This window comes from Prionailurus viverrinus, chromosome C2 (genome assembly GCF_022837055.1).
Source record: "Prionailurus viverrinus isolate Anna chromosome C2, UM_Priviv_1.0, whole genome shotgun sequence".
NCBI lineage: Eukaryota > Metazoa > Chordata > Mammalia > Carnivora > Felidae > Prionailurus > Prionailurus viverrinus.
The window spans coordinates 101,130,574-101,153,053 of record NC_062569.1 but is presented as its reverse complement, the minus strand read 5'-3'; the positions used below and the strand labels follow the sequence as shown (position 1 = coordinate 101,153,053).

The 22,480-nt window shown below is 39.3% G+C and overlaps 1 protein-coding gene across 16 annotated transcripts in view; it reads left to right on the top strand.

Moving 5' to 3' along the window:
- Positions 1 to 20,366, top strand: part of PHLDB2 (pleckstrin homology like domain family B member 2) — a 229,864-nt gene extending 209,498 nt beyond the window's left edge. For all 16 annotated transcript variants that reach the window (XM_047876112.1, XM_047876119.1, XM_047876126.1 and 13 more), the window contains 5 exons: positions 9,483 to 9,573; positions 10,481 to 10,627; positions 12,628 to 12,847; positions 17,839 to 17,924; positions 18,527 to 20,366. In XM_047876112.1, the coding sequence (XP_047732068.1) occupies positions 9,483 to 9,573; positions 10,481 to 10,627; positions 12,628 to 12,847; positions 17,839 to 17,924; positions 18,527 to 18,667 (685 nt within the window). In that variant the 3' untranslated portion in view covers positions 18,668 to 20,366. The remainder of the gene's footprint in view (positions 1 to 9,482; positions 9,574 to 10,480; positions 10,628 to 12,627; positions 12,848 to 17,838; positions 17,925 to 18,526) is intronic.
- The last annotated feature ends 2,114 nt before the right edge of the window (positions 20,367 to 22,480 follow it).

Genomic DNA, 22,480 nt, shown 5'->3' with positions numbered 1-22,480 from the left:
TCAGGATATAGTGAAATGGACATATTTTCAATTTTGGTATTTTTCTGTGTTTGATCTATTTTAATTGGCTGAGAACCATTATGATTTCAACCTAAGAAACAAGCCAATATTCAGTAAATGTTAACTGAGCACTTGTGTGTCCTAAATGTAAATGTCTGGCTGGATAATTAATTGCCATCAACAGACTTCCATATATTGGAATGAAGCCACGGGTGGGAGCAGGAACTTCCTTCCGCTTGTGCTCTATGGCTTTGACCAGACAACTGATTGTCCTACTTGAAACAGATCACACAATGCTCTTGGTGCTGATTTGCTTCTGGTGTGCAAAATGGAGGGGTTGTTTCTTGAATACAAGAGGATGGTGGATTTTAAAACATCTTAATGGAGGGGTGCCTGGGTAGCTCAGTCAGTTAAGCATCCAACTTCAGTTTAGGTCATGATCTCACGGTTCATGAGCTCGAGCCCCACATCAGGCTTTATGCTGATAGATTAGAGCCTGGAGCCTGCTTCGGATTCTGTGTCTCCCTCTCCCTCTGCGCCTCCTCTGCTCATGCTCTGTCTCTCTCAAAGAAAATAATAAATGTTAAAAAAAACCCACATTTTAATGGAAAATTACCATCATGTAAATAAAATTTATTTCATTGCAAAGGTTCAAATAATCTGCTCTCCCTCCACCTAAAATTAAAAAAAAAAAATGACAGAGACAGAGGGAAAGTAATATCAGCAAGGTCTACTCAGCTTTAGGTTGTGTTGTGTTTCATAAATGAAAAGAATATGAGACACCCTTTATTGGGGCGCCTGGGTGGCTCAGTTGGTTAAGCGTCCGACTTCGCTCAGGTCATGATCTTACGGTTCGGGGGTTCGAGCCTCATGTCGGGCTCTGTGCTGACAGCTTGGATCTTGGAGCCTGCTTCGGATTCTGTGTCTCCCTCTTTCTCTGCCCCTCACCCACTCACACTCTGTCTCCTTCTCTCTCTCAAAAATAAATAAACATTAAAAAAATTAAAAAAAAAAAGAATATGAGAGACCCAACTATAGGTGGCCATTATAGCCAGGAAATTTTAGGGGTGGGGGGAAAACGAGAAAAGGACAGATGCTACACTCTGTGGTAAAGAATAGTGTATTTTAATTTCGGCATTAATGGGTAGAGTATTAATATTACTGGATATATCCTGCCAGAGAAGGAAAGGAGTCTCTGGGGGAAAACACTAAAGCAACGATGAGAATCGTATTGCTGCTTGTCACATGGAAATGACCTCAATTGAAGGAGGAGATCATGTAATGATAAAAAATAGGATTTTTTTCTTTTTTGCTGCCATTATGATGTCAGGTCAGAGGGCTGAGTGTTTTACATTATTCAATATTAAAAGATGCAATATCTCACTTTTTAAAAAGTTCAGTATGACTGCTTGGGGGGCAGACATTGAGTATGGGTTAGGGCTTGTCTGGGCCATGCTGGTAGGTTCTGGGAGCTGATGTTTTCAGAACAGAAAGCCTTGAATTTTGAGTAATTATTCATAAATGACAGTCAACTGACCAGCCAGATGTGGTGCTTTTGAATAACAAGACACAAACAAAAGTCGGCAGCCCAACAACCATCATACCATAAGAGCAAGAGGAATAAAAGTGGGCATTAAAAGCAAGAACACAGGGGCGCCTGGGTGGCGCAGTCGGTTAAGCGTCCGACTCCAGCCAGGTCACGATCTCGCGGTCCGTGAGTTCAAGCCCCGCGTCGGGCTCTGGGCTGATGGCTCAGAGCCTGGAGCCTGTTTCCGATTCTGTGTCTCCCTCTCTCTCTGCCCCTTCCCCGTTCATGCTCTGTCTCTTTCTGTCCCAAAAATAAATAAACATTGAAAAAAAAAATTAAAAAAAAAAAAGCAAGAACACAGATGGGTCGCCTGGGTGGCTCAGTCGCTTAAGCATCCAACTTTGGCTCAGATCATGATCTCGTGGTTTGTGAGTTCAAGCCCTGCGTCAGGCTCTGTGCTGACAGCCTGAAGCCTGCTTCAGATTCTGTGTCCCCTTCTCTCTCCGCCCTCCCCAGCTCACACTGTGTCTCTCTTTCTCAAAAATAAATAAACATTAAAAAAAATTTTTTTTTTTTTTTAAAAGCAAGAACACAGAATGCAGGATGCAGCTCCCAGTGTCAGAGCGACTCCCATTCTGTGGCACTTTGTACTTAGTCGTTATTTTGAAAACATCAGACTGTCCTCCCCTCTTCACAAATAATTGTGAAGATTTCATGTCAATATTTCCTTCGTGAACTCTTGATAGTTTGATCTTTTATTTTTCTATTCGTGAGCCATCTTTTGTAAAGAAATACACTCTATGCGGTTTCCTGTCTTGGCGTTTTCTACTCCCCACCTCATCCTCCCCTCCCAAAATTGAAGTGAATATTCATCCCTTCAAATTACCACTCCTCATGTCTCATATTTATTTTTTTATTATTTTTTAAAATATGAAATGTATTGTCAAATTGGTTTCCATACAACACCCAGTGCTCATCCCAACAGATGCCCTCCTCAATGCCCATCACCCACCCTCCCCCCCTCCCACTCACCATCAACCCTCAGTTTATTCTCAGTTTTTGAGAGTCTCTTATGTTTTGGCTCCCTCCCTCTCTAACTTTTTTTTTTCCTTCCCTTCCTCCATGGGTTTCTGTTAAGTTTCTCAGGATCCACATAAGAGTGAAAACATATGGTATCTGTCTTTCTCCGTATAACTTATTTCACTTAGCATAACACTCTCCAGTTCCATCCATGTTGCTACAAAAGGCCAGATGTCATTCTTTCTCATTGCCACATCGTATTCCATTGTGTATGGTAAACAACAGTGGTGCAGCAGTGGGTACAGGAAATTACCCAAAAAGGAACCACTTCGATTCTAAGTACCAAGCATTACACATTAAGTTCTGGACACTTAACACAGTGACAGGCAAAAATTTATTTTTATTTGCTCACCCAGTTGCTTTTTACTAAAATGGCTTCCAAAGGTAGAGAATGAGCATGGTTCCCCTAACTATGCCAAATGAGGAGGACAGCATCACTGTAGAGCATTCCTGGCAGGGGGTTATTCGTGGCCATGATTATCTTCCATTCTTACTTCACGTAGACCTGACTCAGTGGTAATATCAGTCACAGATAACCAATCACCATGGTCAGAAATTACTAATAGTATTTATTCCATATGACTGTCTGATCCTTTGAATGTCAAAAAAAAAAAAAAAAATGAAGCCCAAGTGGAAGATACTTGTAAAAGGTCTAGTGTAAAAAAGAGAGAAACAAACATTTTTCTTCTGTACCACCATATACTTTAAAAAGTTCATGCTACCCTAAGATAAGCTTGTATCCACTATTATAATGGAAAATAATATGATAAACATCAGGCAAATGGGTAATAAGAAACTAATGTTTGGAATGTATATTACGACACCACATCCTTAATGAGAACTTTTTGAGGTTAGGTAGCGAGAGAAAGAAAAGACTAAAACATTTTCTCTTTGTGTGATTGTTTTTAAGTTATGTATGAAAATCCCCTAAAATGATACGTATATTAAAGAGGTAATTCCATGCTGAAATTCGAGTGACATAAACCTGGTCTTGTGGTTTATTATGTCACCAAAAGCCATTTGTAGAATTATAGAACTACTCAGAGTTGTGGGGACACTGGCCTTTCCCTTTTTGTTGAGACATCATTTTTGTGTCTGCCAGAGAGTTACTTGAGTCACAAAATGTTTTTGCTTTTTCAGCATCATTACTTACACCATAAACAAACAAAAAGCTAAGAAAACAGGTCTTGGGTCATAGAAAACAGCAGCTGAGAGTCAATTCTGCATAAAACCTCTACTCTGCTAAAATTACTGACTTGACTTATACCATGAAGATCCCTGCAAACTGCCTGCAATGATATGTTATTATCACAATTGCTATTACTAATTTCCTAAGCCCTGACCTTGTGCTCATACTTGGAGAAAATGTTGAGGAACTTGATCCCTCATTATGGCTTAAATACCAGCCGTGTGCATGGGTGGTGGGGAGCAAGACTGAGTATGGGGTTGAGAGCAATCCACGGCTGAACTTGGCTTTAAGGGATGCTTTCATCCAAATTCCACATGCTTCTAATTTCTTCAGTTTAGGCAAAGGTTGGTATTCTGCTTTCTTCCCCAGTATGTCAACACCCAGTGTATGCATTTTATTCTCGGGAGTTCTTTCAGAAGAGATCCAGACAACCAAAGTGATCGCAGGGGAGGGCAGCCATGTATCAAAGGGACTGGATATGTCAAACCATGTGAACGATGGTCAGGAGGGGTTAGAGGGCTTGTGTTCTTGTAATACTCAAGGAGCTACTGACTAGAGAAAAATTAAACCCCTTATAAGGAGTAATAATTTGCTTAAGCTGAAAAAGTACTTGAGAAGATTCATTGAAAATAAATAATCTGGTTCTTCACTTAGTGGTAGTGTTAGTGCACTGACAGCAGTCCTGGAAAAGTTTTGTGTGTCTTTATGGAGAATTTTGTTTTGCTTCTGTTGGTTTTGTTTCGGTCTGGTTTTGTTTACTTATTTCTCGTATGACATTGTTCTTAGCTTTTCTTTCTTCCTTTTTTTTTTTTTTGTTTTTGCCTTTGCCTATGAGTGACTATTCTGAAAAGCACCAAAAACCCCAAATCTGCTATTTGGATGCTTTTACCCTTGATGGAAGCTTTTTTTTTTTCTTTATGTATATGGTTTTTGCCAAAGTCGGTCAGTTAAAAGAGGTCTTCAGTTGATAAAATAGAACATTACTAAGTGGGAAAGGCAGTCAAAACTAGTCATCTGTATACCATTAATGGCCCAATGACTCATATCACCAGCATCTGTACAGCATTGACATCGAAAGTTATGCCTGCCTTTTAAGGAAGGTCCAAAGTTGAGGCAATGGCAGGACACATTGCTCCTCTTGTAACTTTGAGAGGCTTGAGAAAGCAAAGATGAGTGTTGTGCTATAGGTAATGCAGGATAAAGCTTATCTCCAGTGACTTCAGACTCTCCTCCTATACGGCAGGTGCTATACCAGACGGCATTTCATTTGCTGACATTTGGGTATACCATGGATGCCATGGTATCGACAAGCCTAGACTTCTCCCTACATTCCTGTTGCAGTGGCCTTTGCTTGTCACTCTAGGTGCAATCCTCATGGGACATAAAAGCAAAACTGGTGATGACATGGTAGGACACAGCAGAGAAGTTTTGCTAAATCAAAATGGTTTACACGTCAAGGAAATATTAAACTCAAGAATAGTAAAAGTGGAACCATAGAGAACAAGTAGGTACCCATGGATACAAATTATTTTTTAAACAAAATAAAGTTTTGCTTTAAAAGTATAAAGTAGCTTTAAAAGTATAAAAGGAGAGCTTAAAAAAAAAATAGGTGACTGTAGGTGCCTAAAAGTTATGAAGACAGGAAGTGGTAAATGTTAACATGTACTTTCTGTCAAATGTTTTCAGAAAATTGAGTTTCTTTGGAGCAGAAGTTAAGACATTTATGGAATATTGCCAAATAGGCAGATTTAAATATAATTGGCAGAAAATAATTATAAATATTTATATATATAAATATATAAATTATATATATTTATATTTATAAATATTTGTATATATATATATTTATATATATGCCTGAAAAAATTATAAAATAAGAACGAACAGAAATATTTAAAGACAGGTAACTGTTTTAAAACTTGCCCCCAGGATATGCCCAAATTACAGATACATGAAAAACCATGGGCTGAAAATATTTGTTTCTAACCGAGTTATTTCCAACCAATTCATGTGGATAGGTTTCATGTAGCTCAAGGTCATACTTAGGCCAGTAATTGGAAGCTGTAGAAAGACAGATTTTGATTCAAGTTAAGTATCAACATTCTAAGGATGTTGTCTGGTCGATGAAGAAATGGATACAGTAAGTTTTCTGTATCTAACAATGTTCAGGCACAAGCTGGACGAAAAGTCAGTATGTTGTAGAAAGAACTGTAGGGTAGATGGAGGTTAGACTCTTGGTGAGGGCTTTTTTGGTTTTTTTTTAATTGATGAGTTTTTGAGACCTGAGACGTAGTGAACAAATTATTTATTTCCAAATAAACTGGAGACATAAGACATATATATCCGATGTCACAGAGAACACGATAGAATATAAACATGATTTTGTGCTGTTCTAGGGCCTGATGTTTGTCCGGGGCTTTCTCAGTTGAGCTGACAAAGTGTGCCCCTTTAACATCTGTGAGGTTGACTATTCTTAATAAGGAGGAATACAAATTCTTGCACAAAAATTTAAAGATTTTTTGGGGCGCCTGGGTGGCTCAGTCGGTTAAGCGTCCGACTTCAGCTCAGGTCATGATCTCACAGTCCATGAGTTCGAGCCCCACATCAGGCTCTGTGCTGCCAGCTCAGAGCCTGGAGCCTGCTTTAGATTCTGTGTCTCCTTCTCTCTCTGCCCCCCCCCCCTCAGCTGTGCTCTGTCTCTCTCTGTCTCTCAAAAATAAATAAACATTTAAAAAAAATTTTTTTTCTTTAATTCTTGCTGGTTGAAGAGAATAGAATTTACCCTTTTGTACCTCTCCCAACAGTTCATGGAAATAATGAGGAGAAATTGCCATGTTTTTGTCCTTGTCAGGAGAATACTCCTGGCTAAAAATGGGCCCAAAGTAACCCTGCAAAGTACAGAGATTAGTTAACTTCTAAGGATACAGCATTCCTAAGGCTGTCCCTTTCCTGGATGAATGCATTTTGTAATAGGGCTGGAAGTACTGATTTTTTTTTTTTCTAAAAGATAATTTTGTAGAGCAGTTTTTGGTTCACAGCAAAACTGAGCGGAAGATACAGAGATCCCTGTCCCTGCACGTACATAGCCTCCCCCATTATCAACATTCCCCATCAGAGTGGTACATTTATTACAGTTAATGAACCTATGTTGAGGGGCGCCTGGGTGGTTTTGGTGAGGCATCCAACTTCAGCTCAGGTCAGATCTCACAGTTCGTGGGTTCAAACCCCACGTTGAACTCTGTGCTGACAGCTCAGAGCCTGGAGCCTGCTTCGGATTCTGTGCCTCCCTCTCTCTCTTCCCCTCCCCCACTCATACTCTGTGTCTCTTTCTCTATCAAAAATAAATAAACATTAAAAAATTTTTTTTTCATGAACCTCTGTTGACACATCATTGTCACCCAGGGTCCATAGCTTACAACAGGGTTCACCTTTGATGTTGTGCATTCTGTGGATTTGAACAAATGTATAATGTCACATACATTAATTACAGTGTCATACAGAGGGCTTTCATTGCCCTAAAAATCCTCTGTGCTCTGCATATTCATCCTTCCCTCCCTCCTACCCGCCACTTCAAACCGCTGGCCACCACTAAACTAATCTTTTTACTGTCTCCATGGTTTTGCCTTTTCCAGAACGTCATATAGTTGGAGTCATACAGGGTGTAGCCTTTTCAGATTGGCTTCTTTTGCTTAAATATGCATTTAAGTTTCCTCCATGTCTCTTCATGACTTGATAGCTCATTTCTTTTTAGAGCTGAATAATATTCCATTTTCTGGAAGTGCTACCATTTAGTTATTCATTTACCTACTGAAGGATATCTTGGTCACTTCCAAATTTTGGCAATTATGAATAAAGCTGCTATAGAGCTGCTATTACTGACTTTAAGATAAACTGTATGTATGACGTTGCTGTGGTCATTGATCTGTAGAAAGGAATTTAGCCCTATGCTTGAAACAACCTAGATTTGAGCTGATCAACAATATAATTTGGGGAGATATACTAAAAATTATCCTTTTCATTTTCATATGAATTTAACTTTTTAATATTTATTTATTTTTGAGAAAGAGAGAGAGAGAGAGCGAGCTGAGAGGGGCGGAGAGAGGAGAGGGAGACACAGAATGTGAAGCAGGTTCCAGGCTCTGAGCTGTCAGCAGAGCCCGATGCGGGGCTCGAACCCATGAACCGCGAGATCATGACCTGAGCTGAAGGTGGATGCTCAACCGACCGAACCACCCAGGTGCCCCTTATTTTCATATGAATTCATTTTTATATAAATGCATCTGACATGAATCCCTACTATGTGCCAGTCTCTATGCTATGGAAGATACAGGCACAAAAGCGTCTCTGTCCCCAAGAGAGTCTAGAAAAGAAGACCTATATTCAATGGCTATACAAGGATACATGCATAGGAAATAACACTGGTTCTCTATGGCTGGAATATCAGAGTAAATAAGTTTTGACCTAGGTCATGCCCCTGTTTCCAGAACACTCAAATAAAACATCAGTAAGAGAAAAATAACATTTTTTGGTTTGCGTTAAACATTTCCAAATTCTTCTATTTCTCTTTTAGTTACTTACCCTAACTGTTCTTGCAGCTTTTACTCCTTAAGATTTTTGCCTTCACTTGTTTGCATGATGTCTTTCTCGAGATGCATTGCTTATAAATTCTCCAATTAAAAAAAAAAGATGCATTTCTTTTGAAGCTCTTGAATCTTTTCATAGCGTTTCCTCATCGGTATATGGTGGATGAGTATTGGGTATCACTGACAAAACTAGCCACCCACCACCCTTCTGTTGCACCTACGAGAGAAGTCTTTTTTTAATTGGCATCGTCCTGTAAGAAATAAAATGTCGAGGCACCTGGGTGGCTCAGTCCGTTAAGCGTCTGACTTTGGCTCAGGTCACGATCTCACGGTTTGTGAGTTCCAGCTCCACATCAGGCTCTGTGTTGTCGGCATGGAGCTTGCTTTGGATCCTCTGTCCCCCTCTCTCTGCCCCTCCACCCTCCCTCAAAAATAAACATTAAAAAAAGAAGAAATAAAATGTCACAAGTATGTATTTTTTTAGTAATCTCTACACCCGATGTGGAGCTTGAACCCATGACCCCAAGATCAAGAATCACACACTCTTCTAACTGAGCCAGCCAGGCGCCCTCTAAAATGTCCATGTGTGTAGAGGCACAGCAAAAAAGCAGCTGGGAACACATATTTCCAAACCAAATAAAGTGTCTTCAAACCTTAGGTATCATCTGCATAGAACTCTGTAGATAGTCTTATTGGTCTGGTATATCTGAACATTTAAATTAAAAAGAAGGCCTCCCACAGTCCATTAATTTTTAGACCTTGGAAAAAGTATTTTGAGAACACACTTTGTAAGATTTAGTTTGCGTTTATTTATTTGTGAGTAAAGCACTCTACTTTGGTATTATTTTCCTTGCCTATATTTTGTCTCCTAAACTGAGATAAGCCAATGTCACCTACAGTTTTCAGATCTGAACTGAGTTTCCTTTTCAGGCCAATGACTCTCCTAAGTAACATCCTTTAAATTACATTGGATTGCATCGTTCACCATCCTGGAACCTGTGAGTGGGTGTGCGTGTGCACATCTGCGTGGGTACTTAAAGAGACATCCCTCCCAAACGATATTCTTGAAAGGGTATTTTGTGTTCTGATGTGTTCTATTCAGTGCCAGCACTTCAAATATTGCCAGAATAGAAGAAATGGAGAGACTTTTGAAGCAGGCGCATGCGGAGAAGACTCGGCTGCTTGAATCCAGGGTAGGTACAATATCTTTCCACCAGAGGTCAATGAGCTCATGGTTCGAGCTGTCCTGCACCTGACAGGAAACCGCCCTTGGGCCTTATTAACCAGTATAATCTTGGAGTCGTCACTCAACCTTTTTGGTCTCATTTTTGTTACCTGAAAAGTAAGGGTGTTAGGATTTCTTGGCCTCCTGACCGCACTACAATATTTTGTAATTTAAAATAGGTATAGTGTCAACGTAGACCGAAATGAATGCTTTGTATTGAATTTTCCCGTTGATGGCCACTGTGGTTGCCTGCCAAAGAACAAGGAGGAATGTCATGTCTTTATGTTTTCTCTCTTCCTTGCCAGCTTGTGTGAACTGTGCTATTGTAATATTTAAAATCCCACGTTATTGTGACTGCATTTCAAGCCAGAATCTGAACTTCCTTAGGAATCCCCCCAAATGCCTTCGCATCCTGCCTTAAAGGGCCCCTCCTTTCCTCTTCCGACTTCCCCGTGGGCTTCCTCTGCTACCTCCAGCCAGGAAGCCGCAAAGCAACAAAGAAACCAGAGGGACCAATGGCCTTCAGTTAGAAGATGGCCACTGAAAGGAGGGCTCAAGGTCATGACTAGTGTTGGGTGACCAGTTTGATCCTTTGTTTTAAAAATGCGAGGGTTGTAGTCACCAGCATGAAATGATTGAGTTCCACAGCTGGATGTTCACTTAATATCCAGTTGTTAACTAAATGTCATGTTTGCCTTTCTGCGTGGGATGATTTAAAAAACTATGCGAGGGGTGATTCTAGTCTAGGTGATATATTGTAAGAGCCCAAGCTATAAAGCCAACAATTGTCTAGAGAGAATTTTCTTTTCCATTAGTTGGAATCATCCAAGTATAACCAATATATCTTAAAATTTGTTCGGAATGATGATATTTAGGAACGGGAAATGGAAGCCAAGAAACGAGCTCTGGAAGAAGAAAAACGACGCCGAGAACTCCTGGAAAAACGATTGCAGGAAGAAACTAGCCAGCGGCAGAAGTTAATTGAAAAGGAAGTAAAAATAAGGGAGAAACAAAGGGCACAGGTTGGTCGGTCAGTCTGGATGGATTAGAATAGGTTGCCCCCTGCTGGTCATTGTTTAGAAGACAGTCATGCTGTGTCAGGATGGCTTTCTTGGCACTGTGCTCAGCAGCCCTTCTTGACGTGTAACTGCCGGGACAGAAACAAACAAACAAACAAAATATATGCTTATCTCAAAACTCATTGAGGGGCACCTGGGTGGTGCAGTTGGTTAAGTGTCCCATTTCGGCTCAGGTCATGATCTCATGGTTTGAGAGTTTGAGCCCCACATTGGGCTCGCAGAGCCTGCTTTGTTTGGATCCTCTGTCTCCCTCTCTCTCTTCCCCTCCCCCCCCCTTTCTCTCTCATGCGTGGTGTCTCTCAAAAATAAGTAAACATTTTTAAAAAACTCATTGAGACCTACTACTCAAATGATACTTTGGTCACGCATAGAACAATTCGGCGGGAGAGGCAGTTTTTCTTCTGCCCATTTTTGGGAGTATATTTAAAAGGACCATGTTTTTCCAAGCAGCTTTGAAAAATGCAGCCAGATACTGAAAACAAATACAACACCCAAACTAAAACCTTTGGCTGAGGAAGAGAAAAGCTTCTATGAAGCCATTTTTGGAAGCAAATGCTCCAGAACAAAATAATTTTACCAACCCAATTCCTTGGTAGTTTTTTTTCCTAACCACTGTATTGTCACACATATCCTCTTTGCTACAGCCGTCCACACATGTGTGCAAGGTTACTGAACTCCAGCAAAACTCAGGAAAATCACCCATTTCCTTTCACTTCCTATCCCGCTTATCATAGAGTTTGAATCTTTGCAACTAAAAAGCTGCTTATATAACGTGGGTCGGCTGAGGAACTAAAATAAAATCTTGTGAAGTGCCAATTATTTCAAGTTCAAACCCATTTTACCAAGTTTTACTAGACTTCATAAAAAGTACCGTTCCTCTTATTCTTCATAGTTGCTGGCAGTTTGGTAGCATGGCAGTGAGAGACCCATCTTGGAGACTCTGTGTGCTTTTGAGGTATCAGCAAGTCTCTGACATCTGTCTAAATGTAGTCAAAGTACCACAGACTCAAAGGCAAAATATTGCAGGAAAAATTCAAAGTAAAACTTGTTCATTTTATTTCATTATGCCTATCCTTTGCCAAATTACGGTTCACGGTGAAGATCATCCCTGGCTATTTGGTATTCGAAGCCAATCCAAAAAAGCACAATTCTCTATTTAAATCCTAATTATAAAGTTTTCCTCCAAGTATATATTTAGGTCATTTTCCCCAGGGCAGAGGGATGGGGTTATTAACAGAATACAGTCAAACACCATTTTGGAAATGTGACCCATGGTGATACGTGCTTCCTAGATTAGACGAACTTCTCTACTCCAGCCATAGTAAAATAAAAAACATCCACATACATCTTTTCCATATCTGCTCATTGGATAGCTCATTGAGTACAGCTTTGATTCCACATCTCACCTTATTTTAGCTTCACTTCTCAAAACATACATCTCTGCCTTCAATTTCTACCAGAGGGTGTGTATCAGCCAACATGTATAGCTTTAGGGGATCTCGCAGGGCCGGGGGTGGGGGGGGGTGTACTTACTAAATACTGTTCACCAGTCATGTCATGTCTGAGATTATTTAAGAACTAATGTTAGGTGGTGATAGGGAGAGGCCCAGGGAACTTCGTGCCTCATTTCCCTGTGTTTTGAAGTGCGATATGCCTCTTGTAAAACTAAGGTTAATGACGTTTTTCCATTTTCTCATCTGCCCTTCTCAAGGAATAGAACCTGTCCACCTGCGTTTATCCCTCCCCCTCCCCCGCATATTGTAGCATCCTTCTGAAAACGCTATGCATTTTTTAAACTCCAAAGAATAATGTTTATCTTCAGTTCTCATAATCACATGAACACTTGAATGCTTAGGCTTTCCAGTTCATGTCCACTCAAATAACTGTGACCTTAAACGAAATAAGTACTTAACTATATATGACACGGGGTTGTGCTTTTCCAGGCCCGACCTTTGACACGCTATCTGCCCGTCCGGAAGGAAGACTTTGATTTGCGAAGCCACGTAGAGACTGCCGGCCACAATATCGATACCTGTTATCATGTATCGATCACAGAGAAGACCTGCCGAGGATTCCTTATCAAAATGGGTGGAAAAATTAAAACTTGGAAAAAACGATGGTTTGTGTTTGATCGGAACAAGCGCACATTCTCTTATTATGCAGGTGAGTGATAAAAAACTCTTAAGTGATATATTCAAATAAGGAACTCTCTGCTAAAGAGCAAAGGTAATAAAAGTCAGTATAAATAGGTTGATAGGTAACTAATAGAATTAAGGGTGATATTAGCTTTGTAGGTCTATATTATTTTATATTAGGGTTGTATAGTCCCCATGATATGTATGATTTCCTCCCTAGAAATAAAAATTTGGGGCACCTGAGTGGCTTAGTCAGTTGGGCATCCGTCCAACTTTGGCGTGGGTCATGATTTCAAGGTTCAAGAGTTCGAGCCCTGCATTGGGCTCTGTGCTGATAGCTCAGAGCCTGGAGCCTGCTTTGGATTCTCTCTCTCTGCCTCTCTCTCTCTCTCTCTCTCTCTCTCTCTCAAAAATAAATAAACATTAAAAAAAAATTTTAGGGGCACCTGGGTGGCTCAGTCCGTTGAGCGTCTGACTTTGGCTCAGGTCAGGATCTCGCAGTTTGTGAGTTCGAGCCCTGCGTCGGGTTCTGTGCTGACAGCTCAGAGCCTGGAGCCTGTTTCAGATTCTGTGTCTCCCTCTCTCTGCCCCTTCCCCACTCATGCTCTGTCTCTCTCTGTCTCTCAAAAATGAATGAACATTAAAAATTTTTTTTTTAATTTTTAAAGAAATAATAAAAATTATCTATTATTTTAAAAGTATGAATTAGTCTGTTCGGGTTCTGAAATAACCTGAAGTCTGAACAAATATTAAATGGAATTTATCCTTTTAGACCAAAATATTGACTTTTATGCCACAAAGCCAGAAAAAAGGTTCCTGTTTATTTATTTATGGTCATATGCCCTATTTAAGTCACACACAATTAGGCAGCCTTAGCTGACAGACATCCAGCTACAGTTTGTAAATTAGAATGTTATTTAAGCCGAGAGTAAAGCTCATCAGTGAACAAGTGACCAAGTATTTATTAACTGACTGAAATATTTTTGGATTGCTTAAATGATGGATTGTGAGAAACATACCCACCTGAGTCTTCAAAAAAATACAGGAATATTTATGTAACTGCTGTACTTACTAAAAAGTCTCGGGGCACCTGGATGGCTCAGTCCGTTAAGTGTCCAACTCTTGATTTCAGCTCAGGTCGTGATCTCAAGGTCGTGATCTCAAGGTCGTGAGCTGGAGCCCTGTTCTGCATTGAACGTGGAGCCTGCTTAGGCTGTCTCTCTCTACCCCTCACCCCTCTCTCTCTCTAAAAAAAAAAAAAAGAAAAGAAAAAGAAAAAAGTTTCTTACTTACTCCTGGGTCACATATGAAACACGTCCATTGTCAGCACAGATTTAGCTCTGCTCTCTTAAGCAACTGAAGAGAAGTAATATCATTGCAAGAGTTTATGAAGAGACCCTGTGGTGACTGTATCAGCGTTTATGAGCAATGTCAAATAAAGAATCAATTGTTAAATCAATGTAATAAGAAATAACAGCCTAGTCACTTAATCTACATAGTGTGAGGTCAGGATATGTTTATGAAGAGAAGTATGAGGCACCGAGAGGCATGTGGAAAACAAGGAGACCCTGGCTGGGGGGCCCCAGAGTTGGGGTGAGGAGGACCCAGGAGTGCATGCCGTTCAGTTAGGAGCTCTTTGGTGGGGCTCCAGTATGCAGTTAATGCTGTAGTGGCCCCAAGCGAATGGCCTAAACCCCCTTCCGGGTTCCCTGCTTGCCTCTCTTGGGCCTTCTGATCTTGGGTTCTAAGAAAATCCAGAGACGTTCTCTTCAGTGAGTACAATAGAAAAGATGACAGTTTAATGAGAAATGCCAATTTATGTCTGCAAAATCCATAAACAAAACTTTGCCCTGTGCTAGTCTCCAAAGACAACCTCACCCAGAATTTTCCAAAGATAACATGTTAATTAACTTCAGACAAAACAGTTTCACTCTTCTCTGCTTCTCTTCTCCGAGACCCTTATTTCGTTCTTTCCTCTGTCAGCCAGGTCAGCTGCTCACTGCCTCCTCCTTCTGACCCATGTCAGAACCTGTGCTCCTAATGACCACATAAACGCATTTTTCCAAATGTAAACTTCTTGGTGATCAGTTTTCTCTTTAAAAAATATATTATTTTAAAAATGTTTTTATTAAAATATTTTATAATAGTTTTTATAATATACAACAAAAATATATTTTTATATATATCTATATGTTTTATGTAATATATAATAAAAATAGCTCTGATATATGAATGATTACTCAGAACTGTAACATATAAAACAGGCAAAAATTATGTTTCATTTAGCTTTTTAATATTCCCATATTATATAACTGACCACTGCGTCCTAGTTTGACAGACACTGTCCATTTGGCTCTGTTTACAGCCATCAGTAGCTTGTCTGCTCCCCTGGCCTCCACCCCTGCTCTTTCCCCAAACATCACCAAGTGCAGGAATAGATCAGTCCACAGGAAGCCATGCAGATTGCAGTTCAGGCTGGACTTGGCCCCACAGGCACCACACCCGCCCCTTCAGCTTGTCGTGAGGTAAAGGGCACCGTGCATGTGAAGGAGCTGTAAACGTGAGTGCTGACAGCTAATGTCGTAAGTCTCTGTGCTCATCACAGAGTCTCTGTGCCTCCATGCTTGGCCTCCTACATATTAACTGGGTAACCTTAGAAGAGTCTCTAAAGAAAACTGAGACAGAAAATATATCTGAAAATTGATGGGCTAATGCTACCAAAAGGAATGAATAGCTTTATCGTGTCAAGTTACAATAGCATTATTAATTCTCTTAGTTCACAATGCCCTTGTGAGGCCAGCATTTTTGAGAGTTCTTTCTCAGATATGAACTGCCCTACAAACAAAAGGTTCATTCCCAGTTTTCTGCCTCCTTGAAACACTGATGAAATTTACTTTTAGCTCCAGATTTTATTTTACACCTGCTTTCAGAAAGTAAAGTATTATTGTATTCCCATTAATACTGCAATATCCTTCCCAGTGAAGTGATTGAAACCCACTGAACGTGGCATTAATTAAAACGGTGCCTCCCAAGGAAGAGTAAAACAAACAAACAAAAAACCAGAACACATACAAATATGGCCCATGGTCAAACATGGTCAAATAAGTTTGGGAGATGCTGAGTTAAGTGTAATTTAATAGCTTTATATTTCCCACTGAACCTCTCAGGGCTATTGTTTTTCAGACTAGCTTTCCATTGTTGTTGGAAAAAAGGGACATTCTTGGGTAAAAAAACTTAACAGTAGAACAAAAGTGTAGGGGGCACCTGGGTGGCTCAGTCAGTTAAACATCTGACTCTTGATTTCGGCTCCTGCTCCAGTCATGATCCCACCCCACATGGGACTCCCCACTGACGACACCACACGGAGCCTGCTTGGGATTCTGACTCCCTCTCTCTTTGCCCCTCCCCCACTGGTTCTCCCTCTCTATCTCTCTTTCTCTCAAAATAAAAACAAATAAATTTTAAAAAGGTCTATACAATGAAAATAAGTCTCTTTCACATCACAAAAGTTCTGAACTTTTCCTAGTGTTAAGTCTGAAATATCTTTTCAGATTTTCTTTATTCATTTATATATACATTTTTTCAGATACATGCTTATATATATATGTATATGTTTCAGATAGATGTATATATATGCGTGTATATATACATATACATATATATGTATTCTTTCTTCTTTAATACAGTTAAGACCAGGGGCTCCTGGGTGGCTCAGTTAAGCATCTGACTCTTGATTTCGGCTCAGGTTATGATCTCATGGTTTGTGGGTTCGAGCCCCACATCGTGCTCTGTGCTGACAGCGTGGAGCCTGCTTGGGATCTTCTCTCTCTCTCTCCCTCTTTGTTTCTGTCTCTCAAAATAAATAAATGAACTTCAAAAATACACAGTTGAGACCAAATTCTTCACTCTGTTCATAACTTTTGTCGCATAACAGTATTTCAGGATTTTCTCTGACGAGCACTTGCCGACCCAGCTCAGTCTTTCCAGTGGCTGTGTGGATTCCATTATGTGACCCGACCATAATTGGATCAGTCCCCTGTTAGAGTTCAGACAGATTTTTTGCTGTCTTCTGCTGTAACAAACACAAATCCGTGTGCATGTGCATGAGTAGCTCTTATACAATAAAGTTTTAGAAGTGGACTTGCTGAGTAAGAGGATTTTTTGCATTTTTAATTGGTGTCTTTTCCCAAACCGCCTTCCAAAAGGAGCTTTCTTATTTGCACTTCCACCAACAGGCTCTCTCTTTTTGCAGCCTCATCCACGCTTTGAACACTTTTTAATATGCTCACATGCATTTATGATCTTCTCTGTGTTTAAATTACAAAATATTTCAAGAACTTATTAGATCATAGAGTGATGCTGTTTGGTTTGTGATTTGGTTGCTTTTGTTTTTGTTTTACATTTTTGTTGGGTTTTTATGGCGAATTTGATGAAATCTTGGAAACAGTTTGAAACATGCTGCATTGAAAGATCACTAAATTATTGACATGAAGCTCTACTGGGAACGGGGAAAAAGCATGGTGAACAAGAAATTCATAGAAATATAAGTGGAATATTAATAAATAGAAATATAAGTAGAATATTATTTTAAGTTAGGTAAAAAAAAAAACACCCTTCTTAAAAAAACAAAAACCTTCTTACAAATCTCATTACGACAGCTCTACATATTAACATTTCCATTACAACCACAGTTTTGGAGAACGTGGGGAGATAATCAGTATTGGTGTCAGCAGTGTTTGTATTTTGTATGCTAACTTGACTGTCAGTAGTTCTGGGTTGTCTTTTTGACTGCAGATTTGCTAGAGAGCTTTGGGCAAAATCAATTAGTCCCCGAGGTTTGGGCTGATGGTTCCCTTTTTGTTTGTTTTTTTCAAAATAGAACTGGGCTAATGCCTTCACCTAAATTATCTGAATTGATCTCAGGTAACTTAAATACTAGATAAATATTGTAATAATTATACTGAAATTATAATCTTCCCAGTCTATCGTTGGTGATAAGGTATTTAACTATTATTGCAGACAAGCATGAAGCTAAATTAAAAGGAGTAATATACTTCCAAGCCATTGAAGAAGTGTATTATGATCACCTCAAGAATGCTAATAAGGTAAACACTGATTTTCAGATGTGAATGAATAATTGGGTTGGAAAAATGGTTTTTGAACTGCAAGCAATTTAGATGTGTTGCTCTGACATAACAGATTGATATGAGCAGAATCACTCTAGAAAAGCAAACATAATTAGTATCGCTGATCTTTGGTGGAAGAAAAAATCACGGTGAAATGAGAAAATATTCTGGACATTTTGATTCAGGAGACCTGCTAAGTGACTTGCTGAGGTTCTAAGAAGGGTCTACTACCTAGTTATAAGGAAGGATCTTAGTAGGACTAAGAATAGCAGCGGTTATTTATTGCGTACATTATCTAGGCACTGGGCTGGAGCTTTATCTACAAAGTAGCTGCTAAGAGGATTGATTGGTGAGCTCTCTGTGTGAGAGTTATTGTGCAGTGAGGCCAGAAAGATAGTCAGTCCTAAGAAAGATGCTGGAGGTGGGGGTACAGGTTCTACGAGAGCAAAAGTAATACCAATTTAGATTTCCACAAACTGGAAAACTTTTGAAGAGGAAAAAGCTCCCATAGATGTTTGTGTTATTTAATGTTATGATTTCAGGATGTTTGTTTTACATTCTTTTCCTTTTTTGATTTTTAGAGTCCTAACCCATTACTCACCTTCAGTGTCAAGACGCATGACAGAATCTACTATATGGTCGCGCCATCGCCGGAAGCCATGCGGATCTGGATGGATGTTATAGTTACTGGCGCAGAAGGTTACACCCACTTCTTGTTGTAGCGAACTGGCGCCAACAGTGTACTTCCGGGCAGACTGCAATAGTCTCTTACAAGAGTGAAGCCATATTCAGTCCGGGATGGAGAGACCCGGACCCACAGGCCCATCCCTTTAACTGTGTATACTCAGAACTCCTTTTTACATTAACAGGAAGTCATTTGTAAAAGAGAAAAAGGGGGGTTGAATTCAAAGCTTGACGACAAGTAGCGAAAGGATTGAAGCACCTGTGAGAAAGAAAACACTATTTTGGTAAATAGCATCACTTATAGGAACACTTCTTATAAACTGTTTTTTATCAATTGTTTACTTTGGTGAAATAAACTGAACAGTTTACAAAAATGTATGTACTTGGAAATACGAAATTATTTTAGCACCCAAATTATTGGCATTGACATTATTCCTTAATCAACTGACGTTTTAAAAACCATTTTGCTGAAGGTTATTTTGTAAGTAGAAGCAAATAAGGGGTTGGGGGAGAGTTTTAGGAGTTTTGCCCTAATTATTAAGTACTGCACCTAAACCAAAGACTTGACGTGACTTCTGTTTAATAGTGGTAGTTTCAAGTGATGAACTGTATTTGGTGTTACTCTACATTTTAAAATGGTACTTTGATGCCATCAGTTGCCCAGGAAGTTGACTCTGGAGAGTTACCACTGGCATAAGCGACTGTACATATATAGCAAATCACTTGTTGTAAAAGAAGAAAAAACAAAAAGTTGTGTGTTTTAGACAGAAGCAGTCTTATTAGACAGGCATTCTGTCACTTGGAGCGATTAAAAATAAAGAGACTATTTCATGTTTTGCTAAAGATTTCTCCATTCCCGGTGCTGAGAATAAAGGTAGCCAGTAGCCGATTTCCTTAGGTTGTCTGTTTGCTCTTTATCGTGGAACACACCTCTTTTTGCAGCCTCACGTGACATAACGATGAAACCAGAGCCCTATTTTCACCAAAGAACAGACCAGTGAAAATACTTACTTACAGAAGTAATGTTATAGAACAAGGAAAATGAACTCCAACTTAATGTTCTCTGTAATGTACTATTTTATTATGTATTTCTTTACAATTAGCTTTAGTTTTTTTAGAGTTAAGTTAATTTTTCTTGAATGAAATGACTTCAGGCAAGTCTCTTTTATAACAGTTTTTCAAATGCCACTTATCCTGGTCTGTCATGTTGTGTGTATTTGTAAGTATGAACGTATTCTTTCCTAGAAGTTTGCAAATGAATCGAAGTAGAGAATAATTAATGGCTTTGCTTACTAGTACAAGGTGAAATGACTATATTGGAAGTGTCCATAACATCTTGATCTGGCCTGACTGGGTACAATGTTTAAAAATTTGCATTCTGGTTTGCACACATGTATACACGTTGCCAATAATAAGATTTTGCAACTGGATGACTCATGATTTTATTTGAACAGTGGAGAACAGTGGAGAACAAGGTCACTATTTCAGAAGACAGTTTTATAATCTGTTTTTTTCAGACATCAGCCCTAAACCCTTGTAATGATCTAAGAGAGTGAAATGCAGTTGCTAAAATTTTGTTGGTTAATGTAAGATATAACTTTTCTGTACTGTACTGTACTTTCTCTATAGGATTATGAAGATATTCTAATCAACGTTATATTATGCATGATGTAGTAAACCTTTTAAAATGTGTGTTAAAATATGTTGAGTATGGATTAAAATGTTGACCAGATTTCACAGCTGAAAATAAACTCATCTCTCATCAGGAGGTTAGCTATTGGTGACATAAGAGGAGATGGATTAATCAGCAAAAGTCAATTGTCAATCTCCATAAAGGTGGAGATTTTGTGTGCTAACATTATGATTTGTAGTTTTATAAAACTGAAATGAGATGACTCCTGACAAATGTGACATCTGACCGTCTTTTTGCAAAGATGCAATTATTACTGGGGATTGCAAGGGCTGTGTTTACTTATCTGACAGGGGAAAAAAAATCACGCAGGTGTGAAGTAAAGGATTTTACTTGAAGGCAACCTCACTTGTCTCCCTGGACTAAGGCAACAGATTTCAAAGAGAGAAACGGCCCTGAACAATATATCCTTACACTCCTGATAATGAAGGCAGCATTGACAGTGGGTACGGAAACAATTGGTCTACTTCAAGCCCATCACTGTAGGTAAAAGCATCTTCACTTGACACTAGCCACAGTTTTTCATGATTTGTTATACTGATAAGGGCGAATAGAGAAAACAATCTATGGGTTTCCCTACTCTTTTGAGCAGTGTTTTTCCCACTGTGGAGACAAGTCAGATTGTTTTCATTTTGCTGTACATAAAATGCAAGATCTACAAAAATAAAAGGAGAGAATAGGGACAGGAATGATTGAGAGTATTTGCAATTATCCAAAACCCACAGTGAGAAATGTTTATTGTTAAGATTTAAAGGACGACGAAGTGACACACATTGTCTATCACCTTAGTGATTTAGTTTCTTTGGAATCTACAACAAGCCTAATGGAGAACTGGCAAAATAGCTCAACAACTTTTGGAGTGCATCCTGAAATCGAGCAGCCATCCTTGCTATCTGTTTCTGGCACTACACCACTCAAGAAAGATCTATTTAGTTTTTATTTATCCAACTTTTCCCAATGTTCCAATAAGACAGGTTCTCAAGACTCCAAAGATAGGCTGGATTCACTGTATCCAACATTTGCCTTTAACTCTAGCATCAATCATTGCTCCAAAATATATGACTAACATAGTAAAGTGGCTTTACTTAAGTATTTTATACCAGCCACCTTAACCTTAAGTAGAAAAAAACTAGATAAAATCTTACTTGCTGATGCCTGGAGCCCCCAGAATTCATTTTTTTTTCTTCTGCTTGCTTATAAGAATAGTGCTGTAGGGGTGCCTGGGTGGCTCAGTCGTTAAGCCACTCACTCTTGATCTCAGGGTTTTGAGTTCAAGCCCTGTGTTAGGCTCCAAGCTGAGCACAGAGCCTACTTAAGTAAATAATAAATAAAATAAATAGGGGTGCCTGGGTGGCTCAGTCGGTTAAGCAACAGGCTTCGGCTCAGGTCTTGATCTCACAGTTCGTGGGTTTGAGCCCCACGTCAGGCTCTGTACTGACAGCTTGGAGCCTGGAGCCTGCTTCGGATTCTGTGTCTCCCTCTCTCTGCCCCTCCCCCACTTGTTCTCTCTATCTCTCTCTCTCTCTCTCTCTCTGAAAAATAAAATGTAAAAAAATATATATATATGGTGTATATATTTATGGTGTGTGTGTGTATGTATATATATATATATATATATATATATATATATATATATATATGGTGCTGTAGCAGATTATATGCATCCTTAGGAACTAATACTGTTCTTTACAGAAGAGTCAGACTGGAGCCACTAGATCAAGGGCGCTGAAAATGATGCACATTTTAAATTGTGCACAGATTACTTGACAGAAGAGTTTAGCAATTAACCCTGCTACCAACCATACAGGAGTGCCAGTTTTCCATCATCCTTGCCCATAGTTGCTCTGTTAATTTTTCCCAATCTGACAGGTGAGAAAAATAACATGTCATTTTTTTTTCCATATTTTTCAATTAGTGAAGTTGAACATCTTTATAGATGAAGCGCCTACTCACAGCCGTTGGCTAATTCCATTGAATTATAGGGTTTTTTTTTTTCCTTATTACTAGGAGCAGGCTGAATAGAAGTATTAATGTTCTGTTATCTGTGCCGTAAAATCAGTTTTTCTAGACTCTCATTTGACTCAAGATGCCTTTTACCGTGAAAAAAGTTGAAGTTCACATGCAAACATTTTTATTTATTCCGGGGTTTCATCTCTTGCTT